The sequence below is a fragment of the Oncorhynchus masou genome, chromosome 32 (genome assembly GCF_036934945.1).
Source record: "Oncorhynchus masou masou isolate Uvic2021 chromosome 32, UVic_Omas_1.1, whole genome shotgun sequence".
Classification (NCBI taxonomy): Eukaryota; Metazoa; Chordata; class Actinopteri; order Salmoniformes; family Salmonidae; genus Oncorhynchus; species Oncorhynchus masou.
Genome location: NC_088243.1, coordinates 18,910,279 through 18,938,008, shown reverse-complemented (window position 1 = coordinate 18,938,008; position 27,730 = coordinate 18,910,279). Strand labels below are relative to the sequence as shown.

Below are 27,730 nucleotides of genomic sequence, written 5' to 3'. Positions count from 1 at the left end.
TGGTGACCTTCCACCACAGATGCGGAAGGCTGCCATAGGCGAAGGTGGTGGATTGAGACGCAGCCCATGCAAAAAAAAACTATATCGTGAGCTTAAACTGACGGATTTTGATGGGGATTTTATTTTATTTTTTACTTAGTTTGACACACCAATAGACTCTAGGGGGTTTTAATAGGGTGATGGGCCACCACAAGAACAGCTTCAATGCACCTTGGCATAGATTTTACAAGTGTCTGGAACTCTATTGGAGGGATCCAACACCATTCTTTCACGAGATATTCCATAATTGTGTGTATTTTTGATGGTGGTGGAAAACGCTGTCTCAGGCACCACTTCAGAATCTCCCATAAGTGTTCAATTGGGTTGAGATCTGGTGACTGACACACACATGCCCTTTAAACCCCCTATGCACCTTTGAGATGCATCTTTCAAGTCACTGAGGTCCCTTCTTCTAGCCAGGGTAGCCAAAATAATGGGCAACTGGGCATTTTCATACATGACCCGAAGCATGATGGGATGTTAACTGCTTAATCAACTCAGGAACCACACCTGCTTTCAATATACTTTGTATCCCTCATTTACTCAAATGTTTCCTTTATTTTGGTTACATGTTACATGTGTGTTGATGTGGTGTTGACAATTTGGCCATCGTTATGTAAAGAGTCATTGTGCTTAGGTCTTATAAACACTTCTGCACATTAGTTGCATGCACATGTGAACAATGTAGCCCCGTTATTATATCGAAATGCTGAACAGTGTTACAGTACCATGATTGGACAGGTAAGATCACGTCAAGTAATTTTTTTTATCTGAATAAATGTGTCTATCATAGAAAATCTATTGCATCCTTCAAACAAAAGAGAAACCATGAAACTTTCCAGGGCACAACCAACCCCCTCCTCCTCTTCCTCTCTGCAGGCAGCATTGTATTTTGTCAGTCCAATACAACAAAATGGTCTTGTCATATAAAAAGGTGTTTTGCTGTGAGACAGAAGCTAGTGAAAAATCACAGGAAGCCAACAGAGGACAGATGTGCAATTATACTATTTTTACTGCCAGGAGCACAGTATGTGAGAGGGGAATTAGCATCACACCTGTGTATAATTGGCTAAATTAGCTTGTATAATGCCAGCTCTGAATGGTGGTGGACTTCAGGGGGAGGTGTGTGCAATGTTAGAAATCCAGAGTGTTGTTTAGACTCCCTTAGGAAACTTTTCAGGGCAGGAGTGTAATGGTCTGTAATCTTGAGGCTTGGGGCAAAGGAACACTTGTGTGTCCTCACAGTGGTGTTGACAAACAAGGTAAATCAGTTCAGTTAGCCGTACAGTAATGCTCATGTTACACGTCAGAGGGAGAGAGGCTGTATAGTTCAGTGTTTGAGACGCCTAAACTGAGTCTCATTACAATATACCATGCCTCGATTCCCAATTAAATTAGACTATGCATAGTCCTCCTGTAGAATATTGTCATGGATTCATGGCATGTTCTAGTTACTATGTAGGGTGGCTACTGTACATCATCTGGTCAATGCAATACGTGAAAAACTGAAGGAGGGACAGGGAGGGGAGATCATTATAGTATTATCTTATATTAGAATGAGACTTACATACTTTACTTATGGAGGTGCAATGTGGCAGACGATGGCATGCCATAGCTCTCCGTTGTTCATGACAGCTGGTAGGTCCTGATGTTGCCCACGTTTCATGTGGTCATCCTGGAGGTCTTCGCCTATCAGGGTACGAGACTGCTGGTGGCCAGCTGGGAATGGGACATGAAAGGGAAACTTGGACATTTCTCTGACTTTCCTCGGCTTCATTTTGTTCAAGTGATGTTTATGAATTTGCAAAAGATCAATCTTGCCAAAGATAATTTTTTGGTTAATTCTGATCAAACATCTCAGATTATGCACTCACAAAAATGACACTTTCAGAAACTTAACCCACCCTATTTTATAATGTGACAAAGAGAATTGTGAAAAGAGGATATTCTGACAGTATTCCAGTTTAACATTTGTCAAACATCCTTAAAAAAACAAATGGACCTTGACACTTTCAAAAGCCTGAAATAAAACTAACTATCAAAAGGAATTTATTGTCTATTAGCGCCATCTATTGGTGCAGTGAGACCAAAACCTTTAGCGATATGGAGTTAATCATTTCTGTCCACCAGATGCAGAACATGGCCTTATAAAATACAATTCATTTAATCATAAAGACGTTATGGAGCTCTATAAAGCAATCTATTCTTAAAGCATAGACAATGTTGGTTTTATGTAACCTGGTGCCCCCAGATACGTTTTTGTTATTTAATCATATGCTCTAATTGAATTAAATATTTCCCTTGACATGTGCACCACACCAATACTTTTCCACAGTACAAGAGTTCCCAGTACCAGTATTTCAGACAAAAATGTTTACCTGAATAAACCTATATAAAAGGACCAGAGTACACCTGTGAATCAAGTATACTTAGAACATTGTAATATAATAATAATAATATATCCCATTTAGCAGACGCTTTTGTCCAAAGCGACTTACAAGTCGGCTGGGGCCACTACTTTTACATATGGGTGGCCCCAGTGGGAATCGAACCCACGACGCTTGGCGTTGCAAGCGCCATGCTCTACCGACTGAGCCACACAGGACTCTAGGACTCTTGTATATTCTAGATAGAAAGTCATAGGGCCTATGTCTCCGTTTGTTTTGTTGCTTCAGAGCCGGCTTAGGGACCCTATTTATTTGTATGAACTCAGTCAGGGTGTCAACTTACTGTTGAGAGTTGGAAAAGTAGAATACACAAGGTGCAACTTTGAAATTTAGTTGTGCATCAGCAATTTTTCTGTTATGTCAGTCACTCAAATAGCCATGTTAGCTAACAATTTTTAGATTGGTAAGTTAGCTGGCTAGACTATCTAAATCATGGCCAAATACCAACAAGGCACATGCCCAGGGGCCCTGAACTCCACGGGACCCGCATTGAATTTGTTAGTCACTCAGATATCATTAACATGGCATAAGTCATGGCAACATGGTTAGAATTGCAGGAAAATCACTTTAAAACTGAAACAATTTCTCCACCCCATGGCAAAATGGGGGGAGGGGGGGTCACTAAAATGTTTTGCCTGCGAGGAGGAGGGGGAAGCCCCCCAGCAAAATCTTGCTTATGGCCCCAAAAGACTAGAACCGGCCTAGCCCAAGATGTGCTCTTAATGAGCCTGCCATTACTCGTTATGTCCTTGGAACTTATTTTCAGAGGTTGACTGGCTCTGGCAGCCAAAAACCCTATCCAAACGTGAATAGATTCTCAATTGCGATACGGTGCTCGAAACATAAAGCCCTTTACTTTCATATCACATCAATAATGTCACAAATGTAAAATATACACTTACTGTACACCAGTGGTGTTCGGTGCCGTTTAAGATGAGGGAGGATTATTTATTTATTTTGAGCATGGCCTTGTTTCCATTACAGCATACATGATGATTGTTATATTCCATTCCCCCAGCTCAATGTAACATCGATAGGTTTAGGCTACTACATGATACTCACATTTTCTCTGTACCCATCATGAGGTTGCTACAACCTTGCTATGGATGAAAGTTTACAACGTCAAGGTGACAGACAGTGACACATTTAATACTGTCTTGCACACTCTTGCCTGCATCTAGCTGATCTAGGGTGTAATCATTAGTCCAACAGTTGAAAATTAGAGTTTTTATTGGGCAAATTCAGGTGTGTTTATCCTTCTTTCGTTTAAAAACATTTTACAACAGAATCGGCGGAATGAGTACACCCCTGATCACACGCAAACACAGTTCACTTTCATAGCAGCCACAAAAACAGTATGATCACTTTGCTTGTTGTGTGTATGTATACAATTCCTTATCGTAACTATCTACACGCTCTCCTCCTCACCTTTTCCCTTCGCTTGTGGACTTCAGTGCACAACACATCAGCTGTCTGTGACCAGGCAAAAAAAAAAGTAGTGAAAGTTTAAAAATAAATAAATACATACATACAACCAAATATAGCTAGCTAGCTCTCTTGCTTCTACTTTTTGTTCAAAACTGTCAAATTGTCATCTTTCACTCTCTGAGTCAACTACTTACATTTTATGCACTGCAATGCTTGCTAGCTGTAGCGTAGACTTTCACTACTAGATTAATTCTCGGATCCTTTGATTGGGTGGATATGTCAGTTCATGCTGCAAGAGCTCTGATAGGTGGGAGGACATCCTCCGGAAGTTGTCATAACTACGGTGTAAGTCTATGGGATGTGTGACAACCATGAGCCTCCTAGTTTTTGTATTGAATTCAATGGACCCAGAGGAAAGAAGCTAGCGGTCCTCTGTTTACACCATGGTGCAAACCTATAGAGTGCTGCTGAGGGTACTGTAGATCTTCATAGTAAAACAGTGTGTTTTAATCAATTATTTGGGGACGTTAATATATTTAGTATAGTTTTAGCTAAAATGTGTAACTTTTTAAAACTGTCACTATTTTCATTTTTATGAAATTCACTTGAGATGTGGCCGTGTGTGACACTAACCCTATAAAAATGTGTATCAATTGTTTTATTATTGTTTCTTGCTGGTATGAAAGATAAGCAGTGCTTGATCTGGGCAGGAGTTAACCATAGCTGAGTACCAGCACCTTACATGTTCTACTGCCTGAGCTCCTTATGCTTCCACATGCTTGTTCATGTTCACACAGAGCTTCAGGGCTCTTAACAAAACCCCACCTTACATAAGACGCCTTCGTCCAATGACTTATGTGTAATGTAATGGAACCCGAGGGTCACGATCAAGGACTGGAGCCGGCCCTGTATTGCTTACTTAGTCTATATTTCAACATGCCATTTAATGGCTCCCCTCCCAGATCTTGTAGAAACATGAATATCAGTGGACTATATGCATTCGTTTCTGTTTTCATTTACATTTTCAGGCTTTTATTCTGAAAATAATTAGCAGATTCTACCGGAAATCAACGTTGTGACCCTTCCCATTTCCGAATGTTTTGGTTCGGTTTGAAATTTACCCTCTAAAGACGAAGGGCGACGAGGGAAATTTAAAATCATGGAAAACCAAAGAAACTAGAGTCCATATAAATCGAGTAAAAGTAAGATGCACGTTTTCATTCAATGTGTATAGTAGATAACTAGATTTTAGCTATGCACTTCTGTAACAGTCTTTATTAATTAGCTAGCTACTTAGCAAGCGAATGCGTTAACATATCATTGGCTTGTATTTTTGGAGAGCATTCGAGAACGTCATTCGGTCATTACACGAATGCGTAGATCTCGTTGCTACTTATATAATACAGATAACGACTATGAGGAAGACTTTTGGGAAAAAAAATATGCATCTAAGCTGAAGCTATTTATAAATGCGCACGCATACCCATAGCTCTGGTTCACCGCTCTGGCACGTTTCCCCCCCCCAGTTTTGTTTAGTCATTGTATTCAGTATACTTTCGTAACTCACCAACGTGAAGATATTGCTAGAGTAATTTCAAGCTTTTCTCTGTCCACTAAAACGACTTGGGCATTTTATCAGCTGCTGAGCCATCTTTGGCTGTATGGAACTGAAACCTGCAATTCGGGACGTTCCCACATGTGGGCATCCCCCCTCCAAAAATAATCGAGTATCCCATTGGTTCCTTCATGAACCACACCCCTCGAACATCCCTTTTGTTCCTGCATGACCCCCCCTCATGCTTGTGTGAAACTTTTAGATGTGGGACAAAAGGGAAATACAAGTATTCTCTTTGCGTTTTTTGTGCCCCTGCCTGCTGTGTACCGGTGTCCTCCTTAGGTTCCGGGAGCGAAGGACACTGGGTCCTTCGCTCCCGCCAGCTGAGCACTTGCCCTCGTCATCGTTAACAGAACTGCGGGATAACTGCCCGACAAGAGGGGGCGGTAGCTAGCAACGGTTGTCCAGCCCTCTTCTCTGGAGTTTATCGGCGGTTGGTATCCAACGTTATGGTGCATTACTGGATCTAGGTTACTGGACCTATAAAAGGAGGGATTGAACGCCCATAATTGCGGGTTGCAGTTACACCCTTCTCGCTGCATGCTCATCCGACACCAGAGCTAACATACCCGGAGAGTTGGTCCTGGCACACCTGCATAAAGTAAACAATGGAGCCAATGTATTCCCAGACAGTTTCACATGCAAATAGCTATGCTTGTCTGTAGTGCCCAAGGTATGACATTCCATGCAACAGTACGGTATTTAAGGTGCGCTCAATTCAGCTTGTAGTTTGCACTTTTGGGACTATTCCACTGGTTCCATTCTACAAGACAAACTAGCATAAGTTAAGCACAGCTCCAGTATTTGACATGTATCAGACACAGTCTGGTATCTTCAAAGTTAGCTGATACAGCTTTGACATTTATTTTTCAGGCAATTTTCATGTGAAGAATCAAGGTCCTCTTACTCTTAAAAATGAAGAGGAGCATTCAGAGATCCAAGCAGGAATACTTAGACCGTGAGTAATTAGTATGAAGGCCACTATGTTGTTGTAGTATAACATTGTATAACTTTTTTTCAACACTTTGACTTTGATGACAATGGTGAGAACACACATAAGGTACTTGTTTATTTACATTGAACTGGAAATGTCTTGTTTCTATTTTAAGGTTGTGCACTTTGTAAATGCAGTGAGAATTGTCCAGACAGATATGGCGAGAAGATCACACTTAAGTCACAGGAACTCACTGTGCACTACTTTTGCCTGGTAAGAGAGAGAGAGAGAGAGTGTGTGTTAGAATTACTCATTGTTCATGAATTATGGCCTAGCTCAAACCAAAATATCTTGTCATTGCGGAATACTATTACTCAAACAGTAATAGTTTTTGTTTTATCATTCAGTTGCTTACTGAAGGGACCTTAAATGTACAGAATGTTTACAATGTCAGATGAAAGGTGGCAACTTAAATTCCCTGGTTTTCCAGAAATCTTGGTTAGAGGGACTCTGGATTTTCTGCTTATTCCCTCCTGATTCCGGCAGTCCTCCAACCGGGATTTCCGGAAAACCAGGGAATTTATTGAAAGTTCCTGGAATTTTGCAATCCTATTCAGATGTTTTTATATTCCAGCTGATGTCAAGCGGCGTGTATCAGCGTGGAGAGGAAAACGAAGGGATCTATGGCTTCTTGGTGGATGATATTAAACAGGAGGTTCGCAGATCCTCCAGACTAGTAAGTCAGTGTGTTCATTCATATTGAGGGCGTATTTATTTATCCTACTTTCATTATAGGCAAGGTACCATTTAACCCTTGATTATGACTCAACAGTCTACCTCTGAAAATAACATATAGTTTCAAGTTGTAATGTCACATGTGCAGTGAAATGCCTTTCTTGTGAGCTCAAAACCCAACAATGCAATAGTCAATAACATTGTAATACAACAAATAACATAAGTTAGATCAAAAACACAAGAACTAGAAATGAGAAGAATATGAGAAAGTAAGTAAGAATACTATAAATAGGGTCAGTCAGTTCCAGTACCAAATCTACAATGTGCAGGGATACTGGAGTGATAGCTGTAGATCAGGGTTCTCCAACTGGCGGCCTGCATTTGATTTTATTTGGCCCAAGTTTTCTGATCAAGACAATGATTATGTTTTAGGCAAATATACAGTACCAGTCAAAAGTTTGGACACACCTACTCATTCAAGGGTTTTTCTTTATTTGTACTATTTTCTACATTGTAGAATCATAGTGAAGACATCAAAACTATGAAATAACAAAGGTAAGGGTGGTATACAGAAGGTAACCCGTAAAAGACAGAGTTCATATTATTGCATGAACAGCTCAAATAAGCAAAAATAAATTACAGTCCCATCATTCCTTTATGACATGAAGGTCAGTCAATCCGGAAAAAGTCAAGAACTTTGAAATTTTCTTCAAGTGTAATATTCTCTGTTTCACGGAAACATGGCTCTCTCGGGATATGTTGTCAGAATCTGTTCAGCCACCGGGCTTCTCCATGCATCGCGCCGACAGAGATAAACACCTCTCTGGGAAGAGGAAGGACGGGGGTGTGTGCTTTATGATTAACGACTCATGGTGTAATCATAACAACATACAGGAACTCAAGTCCTGCTCACTCAACCTAGAATTCCTTACAAAGAAATTTACATTTTATTTACATTTAAGTCATTTAGCAGACGCTCTTATCCAGAGCGACTTACAAATTGGTGAATTCACCTTCTGACATCCAGTGGAACAGCCACTTTACAATAGTGCATCTAAATCATTAGGGGGGTGAGAAGGATTACTTATCCTATCCTAGGTATTCCTTGAAGAGGTGGGGTTTCAGGTGTCTCCGGAAGGTGGTGATTGACTCCGCTGTCCTGGCGTCGTGAGGGAGTTTGTTCCACCATTGGGGGGCCAGAGCAGCGAACAGTTTTGACTGGGCTGAGCGGGAACTGTACTTCCTCAATGGTAGGGAGGCGAGCAGGCCAGAGGTGGATGAACGCAGTGCCCTTGCTTGGGTGTAGGGCCTGATCAGAGCCTGGAGGTACTGCGGTGCCGTTCCCCTCACAGCTCCGTAGGCAAGCACCATGGTCTTGTAGCGGATGCGAGCTTCAACTGGAAGCCAGTGGAGAGAGCGGAGGAGCGGGGTGACGTGAGAGAACTTGGGAAGGTTGAACACCAGACGGGCTGCGGCGTTCTGGATGAGTTGTAGGGGTTTAATGGCACAGGCAGGGAGCCCAGCCAACAGCGAGTTGCAGTAATCCAGACGGGAGATGACAAGTGCCTGGATTAGGACCTGCGCCGCTTCCTGTGTGAGGCAGGGTCGTACTCTGCGGATGTTGTAGAGCATGAACCTACAGGAACGGGCCACCGCCATGATGTTGGTTGAGAACGACAGGGTGTTGTCCAGGATCACGCCAAGGTTCTTAGCGCTCTGGGAGGAGGACACAATGGAGTTGTCAACCGTGATGGCGAGATCATGGAACGGGCAGTCCTTCCCCGGGAGGAAGAGCAGCTCCGTCTTGCCGAGGTTCAGCTTGAGGTGGTGATCCGTCATCCACACTGATATGTCTGCCAGACATGCAGAGATGCGATTCGCCACCTGGTCATCAGAAGGGGGAAAGGAGAAGATTAATTGTGTGTCGTCTGCATAGCAATGATAGGAGAGACCATGTGAGGTTATGACAGAGCCAAGTGACTTGGTGTATAGCGAGAATAGGAGAGGGCCTAGAACAGAGCCCTGGGGGACACCAGTGGTGAGAGCGCGTGGCGAGGAGACAGATTCTCGCCACGCCACCTGGTAGGAGCGACCTGTCAGGTAGGACGCAATCCAAGCGTGGGCCGCGCCGGAGATGCCCAACTCGGAGAGGGTGGAGAGGAGGATCTGATGGTTCACAGTATCGAAGGCAGCCGATAGGTCTAGAAGGATGAGAGCAGAGGAGAGAGAGTTAGCTTTAGCAGTGCGGAGCGCCTCCGTGATACAGAGAAGAGCAGTCTCAGTTGAATGACTAGTCTTGAAACCTGACTGATTTGGATCAAGAAGGTCATTCTGAGAGAGATAGCGGGAGAGCTGGCCAAGGACGGCACGTTCAAGAGTTTTGGAGAGAAAAGAAAGAAGGGATACTGGTCTGTAGTTGTTGACATCGGAGGGATCGAGTGTAGGTTTTTTCAGAAGGGGTGCAACTCTGGGTGCAATGCTGGCCATTTTACTTAACAAGAGAAATCTTGTCAGTTATAGTCACAGCTGTGTATATTCCCCCTCAAGCGAACACTAAGACGGCCCTCAAGGAACTTCACTGGACTCTATGTAAACTGTAAACCATATATCCGGAGGCTGCATTTATTGTAGCTGGAGATTTTAATAAAGCGAATTTGTGAACAAGGCTACCTAAATTCTATCAGTTTATTGATTGCATGACCCGCAGGGCTAATACTCTCGATCACTATTACTCTAACTTCCGCAATGCATATAAAGCCCTCCCTTCTGCAAATCTGACCACGATGCCATCTTGTTCGTTCCGTCTTATAGGCAGAAACTCAAACAGGATGTACCAGTGACGAGAACCATTCAACGCTGGTCTGACCAATCGGAAGCCACGCTTCAAGATTGTTTTGATCACGCGGACTGGAATATGTTCCGGTCAGCCTCAGAGAACAACATTGACTTATACGCTGACTCTGTGAGTGTGTTTATTAAGAAGTGCATTGGAGATGTTGTCTATTAAAACCTACCCAAACCAGAAACTGTAGCTGAATGGCGGCATTCGCGCAAACTGAAAGCGCGATCCACCGCATTTAACCATGGAAAGAGGTCTGGAAATATGGCTACATATAAACAGTGTAGTTATTCCCTCCGCAAGGCAATCAAACAACCGAAATGCCGGTACAGGGACAAGGTGGAGTCGCAATTCAACGGCTCAGACACAAGACGTATGTGGCAGGGTTTACAGGAAATCACGGACGTCAAAAATAGCCACGTCACAGACACCGACATCACGCTTCCAGACAAACTAAATACGTTATTTGCCCACTTTGAGGATAATACAGTGTCACTGTCATGACTTGCTAACAAAGATTGCGGCCCCCCCCTCTACTTCTCAGTGGCTGACGTGAGTAAAACATTTAAACTTTTTAACCCTCGCAAGGCTGCTGGCCCGGACGGTATCCCTAGCGCGTCCTCAGAGCATGCGCCGACCAGCTGGCTGGTGTGTTTACGGACATATTCAATCGCTCCCTATCGCAGTCTGCTGTCCCCACATGCTTCAAGATGGCTACCATTGTTCCTGTACCCAAGAAGTCAAAGTTTGCATACTGCCCCAACGGGTCCACAGATGACGCAATCGCCATCACACTGCACAGTGCCCTATCCCATCTAGACAAGAGGAATACCAATGTAAGAATGCTGTTCCTGGGTCTCAACCCCTCCCTGTGCAACTGGGTTCTGGACTGTCTGATGGCCGCCCCCAGGTGATGAAGATGGAAAAAACGTCTCCACTTCACTGACCCTTAACACTGGGGCCCCACAAGAGTGTGTGCTCAGCCTTCTGGGAAGGCTTTCCACTAGATGTTGGAACATTGCTGCGGGGACTTGCTTCCATTTAGCCACAAGAGCATTTGTGAGGTATGGCACTGATGTTGGGCGATTAGGCCTGGCTCACAGACGGCGTTCTAGTTCATCCCAAAGGTGTTTGATGGAGTTGAAGTCAGGGCCCTGTGCAGGCCAGTGAAGTTCTTCCACACCGATCTTGACCAAATCCATTCCTGTATGGACCTGATTGGTGCACTGGGGCAGTGCCATGCTGAAACAGGAAAGGGCCTTCCCCAAACTGTTGCCCCAAAGTTGGAAGCACAGAATCGTCTAGAATGTCATTGGACTGTATGCTGTGGTGTTACGATTTCTCTTCTCTGTTCTAAGGGGCCTAGCCTGAACCATGAAAAACGTCCCCAGACCATTTTTCCTTCTCCACCAAACTTTACAGTTGGCACTATGCATTCGGGCAGGTAACGTTCTCTTGGCATGTGCGGCTACTTGACCATGGAAACCCATTTCATAAAGCTCCCGACTAACAGTTTTTGTGTTGACTTTGCTTCCAGAGGTAGTTTGGAACTCGGTAGTGAGTGTTGCAACCGAGGACAGACAGTTTTTATGCGCTTCAGCACTCAGCAATCCTGTTCTGTGTGCTTGTGTGGCCTATGACTTTGCGGTTAAGCTGTTTTTTCTCCTAGACGTTTCAACTTCACAATAACAGCACTTACAGTTGACTGGGGCAGCTCTAGTAGGGCAGAAATTTGACAAACCAACCTTTTGGAAAGGTGGCATCCTGTGACGGTGCCACGTTGAAAGTCACTGAAATCTTCAGTAAGGTCCTTCTACTGTCAATGTTTGTCTATAGAGATTGCATGGCTGTGTGCTCGATTTTATACACCTGCCAGCAACGGGTGTGGTTGAAATAACCGAATCCACTAATTTGAAGACGTGTCCACATACTTTTGTATATACATTGCCTTTGGAAAGTATTCATTCCCCTTGACTTTTTCCACATTTTGTTACCTTACAGCCTTTTTCTAAGTTCTTTTCCTCAGCAATCTACACACACTACCTGATAATGACAAAGAATAAACAGGTTTTAGAAATTTTTGCTAATTTATATTTATTTTTTTACTGAAATATCACATTTGCATAAGTGTTCAGACCCTTTTTTCAGAACTTTGTTGAAGCACCTTTGGCAGCGATTACAGCCTCGAGTCTTCTTGGGTATGATGCTACAAGCTTGGTACACCTGCATTTGGGAAGTTTCTCCCATTCTTCTCTGCAGATCTTATCAAGCTCTGTCAGGTTGGATGGGGAGCATTGCTGCACAGCTATTTCCAGGTCTCTCCAGAGATGTTAGATCGGGTTGCAGTCCTGACTCTGGCTGGGCAACTCAAGAACATTTAGAGACTTGTCCCGAAGCTACTCCTTCGTTATCTTGGCTGTGTGCTTAGGGTCGTTGTCCTGTTGGAATGTGAACCTTCGCCCCAGTCTGAGGTTGTGAGTGCTCTGGAACAGGGTTTCATGTAGGATCTCTCTGTACTTTTCTCTGTTCATCTTTGCCTTGATCCTGACTAGTCTCCCAGTCCCTGCCGCTGGAACACATCCCCACAGCATGATGCTGCCACCACCATGCTTCACCGTAGGGATGGTGCCAGGTTTCCTCCAGACGTGATGTTTGGCATTGAGGCCAAAGAGTTCAATCTAGGTTTCATCAGACCAGAGAATCTTATTTCTCATGGTCTGAGAGTCTTTAGGTGCCTTTTGGCAAACTCCAAGTGGGCTGTCATGTGCCTTTTACTGAAGTACTACCACAAAGGCCTGATTGGTGGAATGTTGCAGAGATGGTTGTCCTTCTGGAAGGTTCTCCCATCTCCACAGAGGAACTCTGGAGCTCTGTCAGAGTGACCATCGGGTTCTTGGTCACCTTCCTGACCGAGGCCCTCAGTTTGGCTGGGCGGCCAGCTCTAGGAAGAGTCTTGGTTGTCCCAAACTTCTTGCTGCAGACATTTTTTTGTACTCTTCCCCAGATCTGTCTCGACACAATCCTGTCTCTGAGCTCTACGGACTATTCCTTCGACCTCATGGCTTGGTTTTTGAACTGACATGCACTTGTCATCTGTGGGACCTTATATAGACAGGTGTGTGCCTTCCCAAATTATGTCAAATCAATTAAATTTACCACGTGTATCAAGTTGTATAAACATCAAGGATGATCAATGATGCACCTGAGCTCAATTTAGAGTCGCATAGCAAAGGGACTGAATACTTATGTAAATAAGTTATTTCTGTGGAAAAAGTCAAGGGGTATGAATACTTTCTGAAGGCACTGTATGATGTATGCATAGGGGTGAGGTGACTAGGCATCAGGATACAGTGGCTTGCGAAAGTATTCAACCCCTTGGTATTTTTCCTATTTTGTTGCCTTACAACCTGGAATTAAAATGGATTTTTGGGGGGGTTGTATAATTTGATTTACACAACATGCCTACCACTTTGAAGATGCAAAAATGTTTTTATTGTGAAACAAACAAGAAATAAGACACACACAAAAACAGAACTTGAGCATGCATAAATACCCCCCATAGTCGATACTTTGTTGAGCCACCTTTTGCAGCAATTACAGCTGCAAGTCTCTTGGGGTATGTCTCTATATGCTTGGCACATCTAGCCACAGGGATTTTTGGCCATTCTTCAAGGCAAAACTGCTCCAGCTCCTTCAAGTTGGATGGGTTCTGCTGGTGTACAGCAATCTTTACAAGTCACACCACAGATTCTCAATTGGATTGCGGTCTGGGCTTTGACTAAGCCATTCAAAGACATGTAAATGTTTCCCCTTAATTATACCACTTGAGTGTTGCTTTAGCATTATGCTTAGGGTCATTGTCCTGTTGGAATGTGAACCTCTGTCCCAGTCTGAAATCTCTGGAAGACTGAACGGGTTTCCCTCAAGAATTTCCCTGTATTTAGCGCCATCCATCATTGCTTCAGTTCTGACCAGTTTCCCAGTCCCTGCCGATGAAAAGGTGGTGGACCCCTTGCTTAGTGGTGTTGCAGACTCTGGGGCCTTTCAGAACAAGTGTAAATATTCTGAGATCATGTGACAGATCATGTGACACTTAGATTGCACACAGGTGGACTTTATTTAAGTAATTATGTGACTTCTAAAGGTAATTGTTTGCACCAGATCTTATTTAGGGGCTTCATAGCAAAGGGGGGAATACATATGCACGTAGCACTTCAGTTTTTGAATTTTTTTTAAACAAGCTGGGGTTTTTTCATTTCACTTCACCAATTTGGAACATTTTGTGTATGTCCATTACATGAAATCCAAATAAAAATCTATTTAAATTGCAGGTTGTAATGCAACAAAATAGGAAAAATGCCAAGGGGGGTGAATACTTTTGCAAGGCACTGTATATGATAAACAAAGTTGCAGCAGCATATTTAATTATTGTATATGCATATTATGTGTTTGTGAGCAAATGATGGAGTGAATCTTTGTGTGTTTTGGGTTGTCAGTGTGCGTGAGTGTGTATGGCCCTTTGAGTGTGCGCAGAGACAGTGATAGAAGCTGTTCAGGAGGCTGTTGGTGTCAGCTGTACGACTTTTTGAGGATTTGAGGGCCCATGCCAAACCTGAGGGGGAAGAGTCGTTGTCATGCCTTCTTCATGACTGTGTGTGTGGACCATTTTAAGTCCTTTGTGATTTGGACAACGAGGAACTTGAAGCTCTTGACCTGCTCCACTGCAGCCCCATCGATGTGGTCCACGATAAGCTCCTTAGTCTTACTGACATTAAGGGAGAGGCTGTTGTTCTCGCACCACACTGACAGGTCACTGGTCTACCACTGTCATGTTGTCAGCAAGCTTAATAATGGTGTTGGAATCATGTGTGGACACGCAGTTGTTGGTGAACAGGGAGTACAAGAGGGGACTAAGCACACACCCCTGTGGGTGATGAGTTTGGAGGGGACAATGGTGTTGAACACTGAGGTGTAGTCAATTAACAGCATTTTCAGATAGGTATTCCTCTTATTTAGGTGGATGAGGGCAGTGTGGAGTGCAATTGAGATTGCGTCGTCTGTGGATCTGTTGGGGCGGTATGTAAATTGGAGTGGGTCTAGGGTGTCTGGGATGATGGAGTTGATGTGTAGCATAACCAGCCTCTCAAAGCACTTCATGATTACAGATGTGAGTGCTACAGGGCAGTACTGTAACGTTAGGCTCCTTTAAGAGTACAGGGCTAGGTACTATTCAACCTCTTCAGCTCAGCAGGCACTTTGAGTGATGCTTGTCACCATGGAAATATAGTATAAGACATGCACAATATGTTCTATTTAATTCTGTGCTTGCCATGGCCAACATGGCCTCAGCTGTTTCGGTAGAGGAGAGTTTACGCAGTGGCTTGACACCAGGTAGAGGTCAGGAGCTTGATCACTCACCGAGCAGAAACTTTTCAACTAAGGCTGATAGGCTCACTCAGCACCAACAGTAGTGCCGTCCATACAAGTTATTTAGTATGATGTATGGTTGTATTAGGGTTACCGTAATCCTAGAGCATTTGTCCACTCCAAGACCAAGCAGCACTTTTATCACAAAACGCATACAGTACATATTTTAGATGTTGCCTTCAATCGTTTCTGATTGCTTGGATTCTTGTTCAAAAACATCATTATCATGTCCTAAATGTACTTTTTTACTTTCTGTGTACCCTGTGTTTAGAAATGTGCAGTCTGCAAGAAGAATGGTGCTTCAGTTGGGTGCTACGTCAAAAGCTGCCAGAAAAAGGTCCATTTTCCATGTGGCAAACAACACCAATTCATCTTTCAATTCACAGATTTATTTCCGTAAGTGACGATGATTATATATCACCAGTATGTATTAGAGCTGGGACATAATCCGAAAATGATCAACACCGACATTGCCTTCCTCTTACCGAAGCATTTTGCATATGTCGGTAATTTTGCTTTTTATCCATATTGCCCAGCTCTAGTATGTGTTGTGTCTAGAGATTCTAAACATAATAGACAGCAGCCATGGCAAACGTAGTAACGGGATAGTTAGGCTCAGCTCTTGTTTTAGAGATTACAAATATATAATTAATTCATAAACAGTTATATTCATATTCGCCTTCATCAGAAAGAAATTACAGCTGTGCCTATTTTCTCCCTGTGAACTTTATTTTTGTTTTTAATTTAATCTTTAACTAGGCAAGTCAGTTAAGAAAAAAATATGATTTACAATGACGGTCTAACAAAAGGCCCCCTTGCGGCAACGGGTGCAGGGATAAAACATTCAATAAAAATATAGGACAAAACACACATCATGACAAGAGAGACCTAAGACAACAACATAGCATGGCAGCAACACAACTTGACAATAACATGGTAACAACACAGCATGGTGGCAGCACAACGTGGTAGCAGCACAAAACATGGTACACACATTATTGGGCACAAACAACAGCACAAAGGGCAAGAAGATGGAGACAACAATACATCACGCGAAGCAGCCACATCTGTCATTTAACAGTGTCCAATGATTGAGTCTGGCTACGCCTCTACTTTTAGTTGGTTGAAGTACTCTTATCTCTCGGAAACATTAACAACAAGCCATGCTTTGGTGCGTCTCTGATTGTATTCCCCCAGGTCCTACTGTAAGGATCACAGTCCCACCCAGTCCTTGCCAGTGTCTGCTTGTGTCAGTGAGCCTATGTCCTGCTCAGTCTGTCTGGACCCCATAGAGCCTGTCCTCTCCTACTCCATTCTCAAGTGTCCTGCCTGCCATGGCAGCTGGTTTCACAGAGACTGTGTGCAGGTAGCTACATCCCAGACTAGCAATGGCCATCTTGGGTGAATATGGGAATACATGATTTTTCATACTATATAAAGGGTGTTGTAACAGTTCCTTGCAATGTGCTACAATGTGCATAACCCTTATTTCTTCCCTCTATATGGCATTACATTTGCATATATGGGCTTTGTGAAGCATCTATGATGGCCATATAAAGAGTTTATGAAGGCTTGTAAGTGACTACATGCATTCTCTTATTTATTTCCAATGTATTCCTCCAGAACCAGGCTCATAGTGCTGGCATGTTCTTCTTCAGATGCACTCTGTGCAACAACAAGGACATGTTCCAGCAGGAGATGCTCCAGATGGGAGTCCACATACCTGAGAGGTATTATTTACCTTACAGAACATTCTGCCCTAAACCTTTTTAATTACAATCTACTGTACTGTGTGGTCCAGGCTCTACTGTATGTATGGTCCATGCTCTACTGTATGTATGGTCCATGCTCTACTGTATGTATGGTCCAGGCTCTACTGTATGTATGGTCCAGGCTCTACTGTATGTATAGTCCAGGCTCTACTGTATGTATAGTCCAGGCTCTACTGTATGTATGGTCCAGGCTCTACTGTATGTATGGTCCAGGCTCTACTGTATGTATGGTCCAGGCTCTACTGTATGTATGGTCCAGGCTCTACTGTATGTATGGTCCAGGCTCTACTGTATGTATGGTCCAGGCTCTACCGTATGTATGGTCCAGGCTCTACCGTATGTATGGTCCAGGCTCTACTGTATGTATGGTCCAGGCTCTACTGTATGCATGGTCCAGGCTCTACTGTATGCATGGTCCAGGCTCTACTGTATGTATGGTCCAGGCTCTACTGTATGTATGGTCCAGGCTCTACTGTATGTATGGTCCAGGCTCTACTGTATGTATGGTCCAGGCTCTACTGTATGTATGGTCCAGGCTCTACTGCATGTATGGTCCAGGCTCTACTGCATGTATGGTCCAGGCTCTACTGCATGTATGGTCCAGGCTCTACTGCATGTATGGTCCAGGCTCTACTGTATGTATGGTCCAGGCTTTACTGTATGCATGGTCCAGGCTCTACTGTATGTATGGTCCAGGCTCTACTGTATGTATGGTCCAGGCTCTACTGTATGTATGGTCCAGGCTCTACTGTATGCATGGTCCAGGCTCTACTGTATTGTGTTTATGGTCCAGGCTCTACTGTATTTATGGTCCAGGCTCTACTGTATGTATGGTCCAGGCTCTACTGTATGCATGGTCCAGGCTCTACTGTATTGTGTTTATGGTCCAGGCTCTACTGTATTTATGGTCCAGGCTCTACTGTATGAATGGTCCAGGCTCTACTGTATGCATGGTCCAGGCTCTACTGTATTGTGTTTATGGTCCAGGCTCTACTGTATGTATGGTCCAGGCTCCACTGTATGCATGGTCCAGGCTCTACTGTATTGTGTTTATGGTCCAGGCTCTTCTGTATTGTGTTTATGGTCCAGGCTCTACTGTATGTATGGTCCAGGCTCTACTGTATGTATGGTCCAGGCTCTACTGTATGTATGGTCCAGGCTCTACTGTATGTATGGTCCAGGCTCTACTGTATGCATGGTCCAGGCTCGACTGTATTGTGTTTATGGTCCAGGCTCTACTGTATGTATGGTCCAGGCTCTACTGTATGTATGGTCCAGGCTCTACTGTATGTATGGTCCAGGCTCTACTGTATGTATGGTCCAGGCTCTACTGTATGTATGGTCCAGGCTCTACCGTATGTATGGTCCAGGCTCTACCGTATGTATGGTCCAGGCTCTACTGTATGCATGGTCCAGGCTCTACTGTATGCATGGTCCAGGCTCTACTGTATGTATGGTCCAGGCTCTACTGTATGTATGGTCCAGGCTCTACTGTATGTATGGTCCAGGCTCTACTGTATGTATGGTCCAGGCTCTACTGTATGTATGGTCCAGGCTCTACTGCATGTATGGTCCAGGCTCTACTGCATGTATGGTCCAGGCTCTACTGCATGTATGGTCCAGGCTCTACTGTATGTATGGTCCAGGCTTTACTGTATGCATGGTCCAGGCTCTACTGTATGCATGGTCCAGGCTCTACTGTATGTATGGTCCAGGCTCTACTGTATGTATGGTCCAGGCTCTACTGTATGCATGGTCCAGGCTCTACTGTATTGTGTTTATGGTCCAGGCTCTACTGTATTTATGGTCCAGGCTCTACTGTATGTATGGTCCAGGCTCTACTGTATGCATGGTCCAGGCTCTACTGTATTGTGTTTATGGTCCAGGCTCTACTGTATTTATGGTCCAGGCTCTACTGTATGAATGGTCCAGGCTCTACTGTATGCATGGTCCAGGCTCTACTGTATTGTGTTTATGGTCCAGGCTCTACTGTATGTATGGTCCAGGCTCCACTGTATGCATGGTCCAGGCTCTACTGTATTGTGTTTATGGTCCAGGCTCTTCTGTATTGTGTTTATGGTCCAGGCTCTACTGTATGTATGGTCCAGGCTCTACTGTATGTATGGTCCAGGCTCTACTGTATGTATGGTCCAGGCTCTACTGTATGCATGGTCCAGGCTCGACTGTATTGTGTTTATGGTCCAGGCTCTACTGTATGTATGGTCCAGGCTCTACTGTATGTATGGTCCAGGCTCTACTGTATGTATGGTCCAGGCTCTACTGTATGTATGGTCCAGGCTCTACTGTATGTATGGTCCAGGCTCTACCGTATGTATGGTCCAGGCTCTACCGTATGTATGGTCCAGGCTCTACTGTATGTATGGTCCAGGCTCTACTGTATGCATGGTCCAGGCTCTACTGTATGCATGGTCCAGGCTCTACTGTATGTATGGTCCAGGCTCTACTGTATGTATGGTCCAGGCTCTACTGTATGTATGGTCCAGGCTCTACTGTATGTATGGTCCAGGCTCTACTGTATGTATGGTCCAGGCTCTACTGTATGTATGGTCCAGGCTCTACTGCATGTATGGTCCAGGCTCTACTGCATGTATGGTCCAGGCTCTACTGCATGTATGGTCCAGGCTCTACTGTATGTATGGTCCAGGCTCTACTGTATGCATGGTCCAGGCTCTACTGTATGTATGGTCCAGGCTCTACTGTATGTATGGTCCAGGCTCTACTGTATGTATGGTCCAGGCTCTACTGTATGCATGGTCCAGGCTCTACTGTATTGTGTTTATGGTCCAGGCTCTACTGTATTTATGGTCCAGGCTCTACTGTATGTATGGTCCAGGCTCTACTGTATGCATGGTCCAGGCTCTACTGTATTGTGTTTATGGTCCAGGCTCTACTGTATTTATGGTCCAGGCTCTACTGTATGAATGGTCCAGGCTCTACTGTATGCATGGTCCAGGCTCTACTGTATTGTGTTTATGGTCCAGGCTCTACTGTATGTATGGTCCAGGCTCCACTGTATGCATGGTCCAGGCTCTACTGTATTGTGTTTATGGTCCAGGCTCTTCTGTATTGTGTTTATGGTCCAGGCTCTACTGTATGTATGGTCCAGGCTCTACTGTATGTATGGTCCAGGCTCTACTGTATGTATGGTCCAGGCTCTACTGTATGTATGGTCCAGGCTCTACTGTATGCATGGTCCAGGCTCGACTGTATTGTGTTTATGGTCCAGGCTCTACTGTATGTATGGTCCAGGCTCTACTGTATGTATGGTCCAGGCTCTACTGTATGTATGGTCCAGGTTCTACTGTATGTATGGTCCAGCCTCTACTGTATGTATGGTCCAGGTTCTACTGTATTGTGTTTATGGTCCAGGCTCTACTGTATTGTGTTTATGGTCCATGCTCTACTGTATGTATTTACTGTATGTAATTTCTGATGTAACAGTTAAAGTACAAATAAAGTACTGTTGCATTAGTGTTGTGGCGTTATGAGTTTTAACTAAAGTTTTCTGTATGTGTGCCATAGAGATGCAGCCTGGGAGCTGGAAGAAAATGCCTATGGAGAGTTATTGCAGGTGTACCAGCACTGTGATGCCAAAAAATGTCTCTCCCACAGTGGTCGGACATATTCTTCACGCACTGGGTAAGCTCTAATGTAGTGTGTGGGTGTGTGGCTGAAATGGTTGACGAACCAAAATGTGTTTATCTCTAAAATGAATTTGGGTCTCACTCATATGTCTTTTTGGTTTTCAGATGGTTTCAAATTCTGCGCTGTGCCCTCTGTGGCTCAAGTGGCACCCATCGAAAATGTGGTTCCCTCAAACTTGACGAGACTAACTGGGCTTGTGAGGACTGTGTAGGAGCTGTGGATGGGACAGGTAGGTTATTTGCCGTACTGTGTCTGTTTTGATTTTACTGGGCAGTGAAGGTATGACCAGACCAGTTACGATTGGAATGAAGAACTGCTTTTATTGTCTTTATGAAGTCTATTCTCTCTCTGATAATCATTGTTATTTCTTGTTTAGCTTCACTCCCCAGACACACTGACTCTCCACAGCCCGGTGGGCAGAGAAGAAGCAGAACTTCTAAAAGGAGTCTCACACTGACCCCTCGCCAGTCACCCATAGTCTGTAAAAGGTACTGTACATTATTATTTAGCATTTTTTCACACAAAAATCTTTGGCGCCTTTCAGCCGGTCTATTGATAGTGACCACACATTGCACCTGGGGGCACGGCTTCAAAATCTGACTGGCACGGCTTCAAAACCTGACTGGCACGGCTTCAAATCCTGACTGGCACGGCTTCAAAACCTGACTGGCACGGCTTCATGCCCTGACTGGCACGGCTTCATGCCCTGACTGGCACGGCTTCATGCCCTGACTGGCACGGCTTCAAAACCTGACTGGCACGGCTTCAAAACCTGACTGGCACGGCTTCAAAACCTGACTGGCACGGCTTCATGCCCTGACTGGCACGGCTTCATGCCCTGACTGGCACGGCTTCATGCCCTGACTGGCACGGCTTCATGCCCTGACTGGCACGGCTTCATGCCCTGACTGGCACGGCTTCAAAACCTGACTGGCACGGCTTCAAAACCTGACTGGCACGGCTTCAAAACCTGACTGGCACGGCTTCAAAACCTGACTGGCACGGCTTCAAAACCTGACTGGCACGGCTTCAAAACCTGACTGGCACGGCTTCAAAACCTGACTGGCACGGCTTCAAGCCCTGACTGGCACGGCTTCAAAACCTGACTGGCACGGCTTCAAAACCTGACTGGCACGGCTTCAAAACCTGACTGGCACGGCTTCAAGCCCTGACTGGCACGGCTTCAAAACCTGACTGGCACGGCTTCAAGCCCTGACTGGCACGGCTTCAAGCCCTGACTGGCACGGCTTCAAAACCTGACTGGCACGGCTTCAAAACCTGACTGGCACGGCTTCAAAACCTGACTGGCACGGCTTCAAGCCCTGACTGGCACGGCTTCAAGCCCTGACTGGCACGGCTTCAAGCCCTGACTGGCACGGCTTCAAGCCCTGACTGGCACGGCTTCAAGCCCTGACTGGCACGGCTTCAAGCCCTGACTGGCATGGCTTCAAGCCCTGACTGGCACGGCTTCAAGCCCTGACCGGCACGGCTTCAAGCCCTGACCGGCACGGCTTCAAAACCTGACCGGCACGGCTTCATGCCCTGACCGGCACGGCTTCATGCCCTGACCGGCACGGCTTCAAGCCCTGACCGGCACGGCTTCAAAACCTGACCGGCACGGCTTCAAAACTTGACCGGCACGGCTTCAAGCCCTGACCGGCACGGCTTCAAACCCTGACCGGCACGGCTTCAAGCCCTGACCGGCACGGCTTCAAGCCCTGACCGGCACGGCTTCAAGCCCTGACCGGCACGGCTTCAAGCCCTGACCGGCACGGCTTCAAAACCTGACCGGCACGGCTTCATGCCCTGACCGGCACGGCTTTCCATTCCAAGTTCCCTCTCTCCCCATCTCAATAACTTAACCATTGTATCTATCAATAAAAACTATCAAATACATTTAAAAAAATACTTCTAATTTTTTGTACTTGCCGTCATAGACCAAGTCCAAATGTTTTCTAGGGGAATTGTTTTTTGGTCTTATATGTTGTGCTAAGAACACATTGGAGATAAACATAGATTATTTAATGATTGGCAGGCCATTTTTGTTGGGAGGCTCTGCTAGAGAGATCCTACAGGAGCTTGCCAGTCAGACATCACAGCACCAACTATCCATGCCAGTGGTGGTGAATGGAAACAAGGTCCTGGAGGCTGCCATGGAGCTAGTGAAGAGGAGTGACTTCAACCCGTCCCATGCCCTTGCAGTGAGATTCACAAGCAGCAAGCACAGTTCCAGCCCAGACACCTGCCCTGGCAACACCCGACACTTCCTCAGGCTCCTGGTGCAGCAGCTCCAGAACACTGTCTTTGAAGGTCCGGATGGTGCCAAGACCCTGACCCTCGATGCACGAGGTAGGTCAATACCACCCCCATACAAAACACTCTCCAGCTTTCAGTCATAAACTGACGCAAGCACCATCACTTGCTTGTTGCTAGAAGTTTTGGGTCATGAACTCACATTCATAGTAACATTTGGGAGTTACAGTTGAAGTCGGAAGTTTACATACACCTTAGCCAAATACATTTCAATACAGTTTTTCACAATTCCTGACATTTAATCCTTGTAATAATTCCCTGTCTTGGGTCAGTTAGGATCATCACTTTTATTTTGAGAATGTGAAATGTCAGAATAATATAATTATTTATTTCAGCTTTTATTTATTTCACCACATTCCCGGTGGGTCAGAAGTTTATATACACTCAATTAGTATTTGGTAGCATTGCCTATAAATTGTTTAACTTGGGTCAAACGTTTCGGGTAGCCTTCCACAAGCTTCCCACAATAAGTTGGGTGAATTTTGGCCCATTCCTCCTGACAGAGCTGGTGTAACTGAGTCAGGTTTGTAGGCCTCCTTACTCGCATGCACTTTTTCAGTTCTGCCCACAAATGTTATATAGGAATGATGTCAAGGCTTTGTGATGGCCACTCCAGTACCTTGACTTTGTTGTCCTTAAGCCATTTTGTCACAACTTTGAAAGTATGCTTGGAGTCAATGTCCATTTGGAAGACCCATTTGCGACCAAACTTTAACTTCATGACTGATGTCTTGAGATGATGCTTCAATATATCCACATACTTTTCCTCCCTCATGATGCCATCTATTTTGTGAAGTGCACCAGTCCCTCCTGCAGCAAAGCACCCCACAACATGATGGCTGATTACTTTTGATTTTCCCATGATGTCAAGCAAAGAGGCACTGAGTTTGAAGGTAGGCCTTGAAATACATCCACAGGTACACCTCAAATTATGTCAATTAGCCTATCAGAAGCTTCTAAAGCCATGACATCATTTTCTGGAATTTTCCAAGCTGTTTAAAGGCACAGTCAACTTACTGTATGTAAACTTCTGACCCACTGGAATTATCATACAGTGAATTATAAGTGAAATAATCTGTCTGTAAACAATTGTTGGAAAAATTACTTGTCCTAACCGACTTGCCAGATGTCCTAACCGACTTGCCAAAACTATAGTTTGTTATCAAGAAATTTGTGGAGTGGTTGAAAAATGAGTTTTAATGACTCCAACCTAAGTGTATATAAACTTCCGACTTCAACTGTATATTGTTATCAAATACTGGGGATGTGGTTTCGATCTGTGCTCCGCTTCTCTCAGTGCTTGACTTGGACTGAAATAGGTGCTGGTACTCCTTTTGGGTGCTGTATATATTTAGGTGCAGGAGCTCCACAATACTTTGGGCTAATATTCTATAAGAGGAACAGGAGCTCAAGTAGTAGAACATTTGAGGTGCTGGTACTCAGCTCTGGGGAGCTCCTGCCCAAGTCAAGTGCTGGCTTCTCTATGTTGTCTCATTTCTATGTCCTGTTTCCCTAGCTCTGAGGGAGGACGTCTACTTTGACGTGGGGTGTCTTCTGTCCCTGAGTCTGGTCCACGGGGGACCTCCTCTGGGCTTCTTCTCCAGGGCTCTCTACCTGTGTCTGTTCAACTTCCCCAGGGATACACCTCTCACTGTGGAAGACATGGGCAGCACTGTGTTCACAGACAAAGTCAAGAAGGTACATATTTTAACATGTTAGCTTTGCTAACTTTGCTAATTTCATGTGTACAACATCTAAAGACCCGTGTCACTATAGTGAGAGTTTTGCCATTGCTAAAAATACATATTTGGGTGTTTTTGGAGGCTTGTTCACGTTTTTCCGTAACCCCATAATGCAAAACGAGCAATGAGGAAGTCTATTACAAGTGGGGATAGTTCCTCAAAACCAAGTAAAATTGCTTTAAAAAAAGTGTCTGGACCCTATAGCATGCCATTTACATAAAAAATAATGATTTGGTTCAAAAATTGTTAACCAATCCTTTAACTCATAAGGCATCTCTTTTGGTTCAGATTCAGGAATCCAAGTCCTTGGAGGAATTGAGAGAGGCAATGGAGTCAGCTTCAGAATACCTGGAAGTGGCTGGGTGCACAAGACCAGTTGAGAGCCTTTCGGACAAAGATACACTCGTTAAAGACATTGTAAGCTTCCACCTAATAACAAGAATGCAGTTACCCGTCCAAAGGTTTGTATGTCTGGGTATTTCCTTTAGAAAAAGGGTACCTTTTTGACTCTTTCACATTCAACATGTTCTATCATTGCTCAAACATATTTTAAACTGTCACTAGTATTCCACTGTAACTATGTTTGAGACATTGTAATCCTGGTTTCTGTTAAATATATTTTGTTTAACTTTGTGTTTGTAGGTTCTGTGAGGGTCTGAAAACCCTTGGTGTGTTTGACCAGGTCCAGATGTTTCCAGGAGCCTTTGTTGGTCTGTTCTGTTCCTCTCATGACAAGCTGACTGCTGACACCATGGCAGCTCTCTTCACTGTTCAGTTTTCAGACCAGGAAGAGACCGCAGGGAAGGAGACCACTGTGGTCACCTTTTGGAGACACTACCTATTGGAGTGTGAAGGTATTTGACCTCTAATGACTCAATGATTTAAATATTTATTACATAATTTAAGATATACACTACCGTTCAAAGGTTTGGGGTTACTTAGAAATGTCTTCTTCTTTTTTAAAGAAGAGCACATTTTTTTGTAACATCAAATTGATCAGAACGAGTGTAGATATTGTTAATGTTGTAAATTACTACATTTTTTTATTTAATATCTACATCGGCGTACAGTGGCCCATTTATCAGCAACCATCACTCCTGTGTTCCAATGGCACGTTGTGTTAGCTAATCCAAGTTTATCTTTTTAAAAGACTAATTGATCATTAGAAAACCTTTGACTGGTGTTTTGCGTGTACAATTTAATGAAACTGCCAGTTGAGGACTTGTGAGGCGTCTGTTTCTCAAACTAGACACTCTAATTTACTTGTCCTCTTGCTCAGTTGTGCACCGGGACCTCCCACTCCTCTTTCTATTCTGGTTAGAGCCCATTGGCGCTGTTCTGTGAAGGGAGTAGTACACAGCGTTGTACGAGATCTTCAGTTTCTTGCCAATTTCTCGCATGGAATAGCCTTCATTTCTCAGAACAGGAATAGAAGGACAAGTTTCAGAAGAAAGGACTTTGTTTCTGGCCATTTTGAGCCTGTAATCAAACCCACAGATGCTGATGCTCCGGATACTCATCTAGTCTAAAGAAGGACAGTTTTATTGTTTCTGTAAGCAGAACAACAGTTTTCAGCTGTGTTAACATAATTGCAAAATGTTTTTCTAATGATCAATTAGCCTTTTAAAATGATAAACTTGGAAACCAAATCTGCCGTTTCCAGCTACGATAGTTATTTACAACATTAACAATGTCTACACTGTATTTCTGATCAATTTGATGTCATTTTAATGTACAAAATGTTTTACATTTTCTTTCAACAACAAAGACATTTCTAAGTGATCCCACATTTTTGAACGGTAGTGTATATATCAAGCCAAGAAGAACAAGCCGTACAGACACTTGAAGGCCGTTCAGACAGTGTACTCTACTATTACAATGATATTCAGTAAAACTAACACAATCACATGGATGTCCCCGCCTGTCTCCATATATTACCCATCATCACCAGTCTCTTCTCTGGTTTCAGTTGGCAGATGTGCAACATCGCTAGAGGACGTGCTCATCTTTGCCACCTCAGCTGATGTGGTACCAGCTGTAGGGTTCAGCCCCAGCCCTACCTTATCCTTCCTCCATCCACTGGACCCGGCCGGGGCCTTCCCTGTGAGCCAGCCCAGCTCCAACCGCCTCCTGCTGCCGGTGGTACCTTCCTACCAGGCCTTCAAGAAGCACATGGAGTATGCAGTGTGCCAACTCACAGTCTTGCAGATCATTTGATCACAGACACACAGACAGTATTGATCTATATAAGCTCAACTTTAATAGACTGTCAATGAACTTGTGGGACACATTTCATTTGGATTCTGTACTTCAGTTGATATTTACTCACCTCATAGAGTTTCAGGTTTGGGTAGGGTATTTCCACCACGACAGAGATAATGCGTTTTGTATTATAGGCTTTAGCTGTTGACTTTTAGAAACTATTTTACACTAATTGAATTGTTAGAAAGAGCATTAGTTTAGGTACTACAATTTGTTTGAATGGTCTTTTCTTTGTTTGAATGATATGTTTGGTATGAAATATTTGTTTCTTTCTCTTTTGGGATTTTCTTTGACATATTTTATGTTGTACATACTGAAGTGTGTGTCAATGTTTTCTGTAAAGTTCTGTCAATTATATGCTACATTTTCTATTTTTGTGATTGTTCTGTTTTTTTATGTACTGTTCAGGTTGCATGCCTTATTTTTCTTGGCTTTGTATGTATTTTCTATGTTTATTAACTTCATTCTCAAGCATTTTACTCATGCCAAATTAAACATTTGCATTTACTCT

The 27,730-nt window shown here is 44.1% G+C and overlaps 1 protein-coding gene and 1 long non-coding RNA gene across 8 annotated transcripts in view; one reads left to right on the top strand and one right to left on the bottom strand.

Moving 5' to 3' along the window:
- LOC135525668 (uncharacterized) overlaps nt 1-5,623 on the bottom strand; it is a 19,538-nt gene extending 13,915 nt beyond the window's left edge. For 3 of the 5 annotated variants that reach the window (XR_010453202.1, XR_010453203.1, XR_010453206.1), the window contains exons 1-2: nt 5,482-5,623; nt 1,611-3,959 (exon numbers count right to left, since the gene is read on the bottom strand). This is a non-coding gene — a long non-coding RNA (uncharacterized LOC135525668). The remainder of the gene's footprint in view (nt 1-1,610; nt 3,960-5,481) is intronic. The other 2 variants (XR_010453204.1, XR_010453205.1) reach the window with 2 other exon arrangements.
- LOC135525667 (G2/M phase-specific E3 ubiquitin-protein ligase-like) lies at nt 5,012-27,730 on the top strand. 3 transcript variants are annotated; one of them, XM_064953428.1, is made up of 15 exons: nt 5,012-5,116; nt 6,403-6,487; nt 6,639-6,736; nt 7,098-7,199; nt 15,736-15,860; nt 16,662-16,830; nt 17,088-17,194; nt 20,780-20,896; nt 21,007-21,131; nt 21,279-21,390; nt 22,938-23,251; nt 24,732-24,913; nt 25,246-25,418; nt 25,600-25,811; nt 26,927-27,730. In XM_064953428.1, exons 2-15 carry the CDS (start codon nt 6,445-6,447, stop codon nt 27,172-27,174), a joined length of 2,127 nt encoding a protein of 708 aa, XP_064809500.1. In that variant the 5' UTR covers nt 5,012-5,116; nt 6,403-6,444; the 3' UTR covers nt 27,175-27,730. The 3 variants fall into 3 exon arrangements, with proteins under 3 accessions (XP_064809500.1, XP_064809501.1, XP_064809502.1); XM_064953429.1 differs by lacking the exon at nt 5,012-5,116 and adding an exon at nt 5,632-6,202; XM_064953430.1 differs by lacking the exon at nt 5,012-5,116 and adding an exon at nt 6,206-6,236.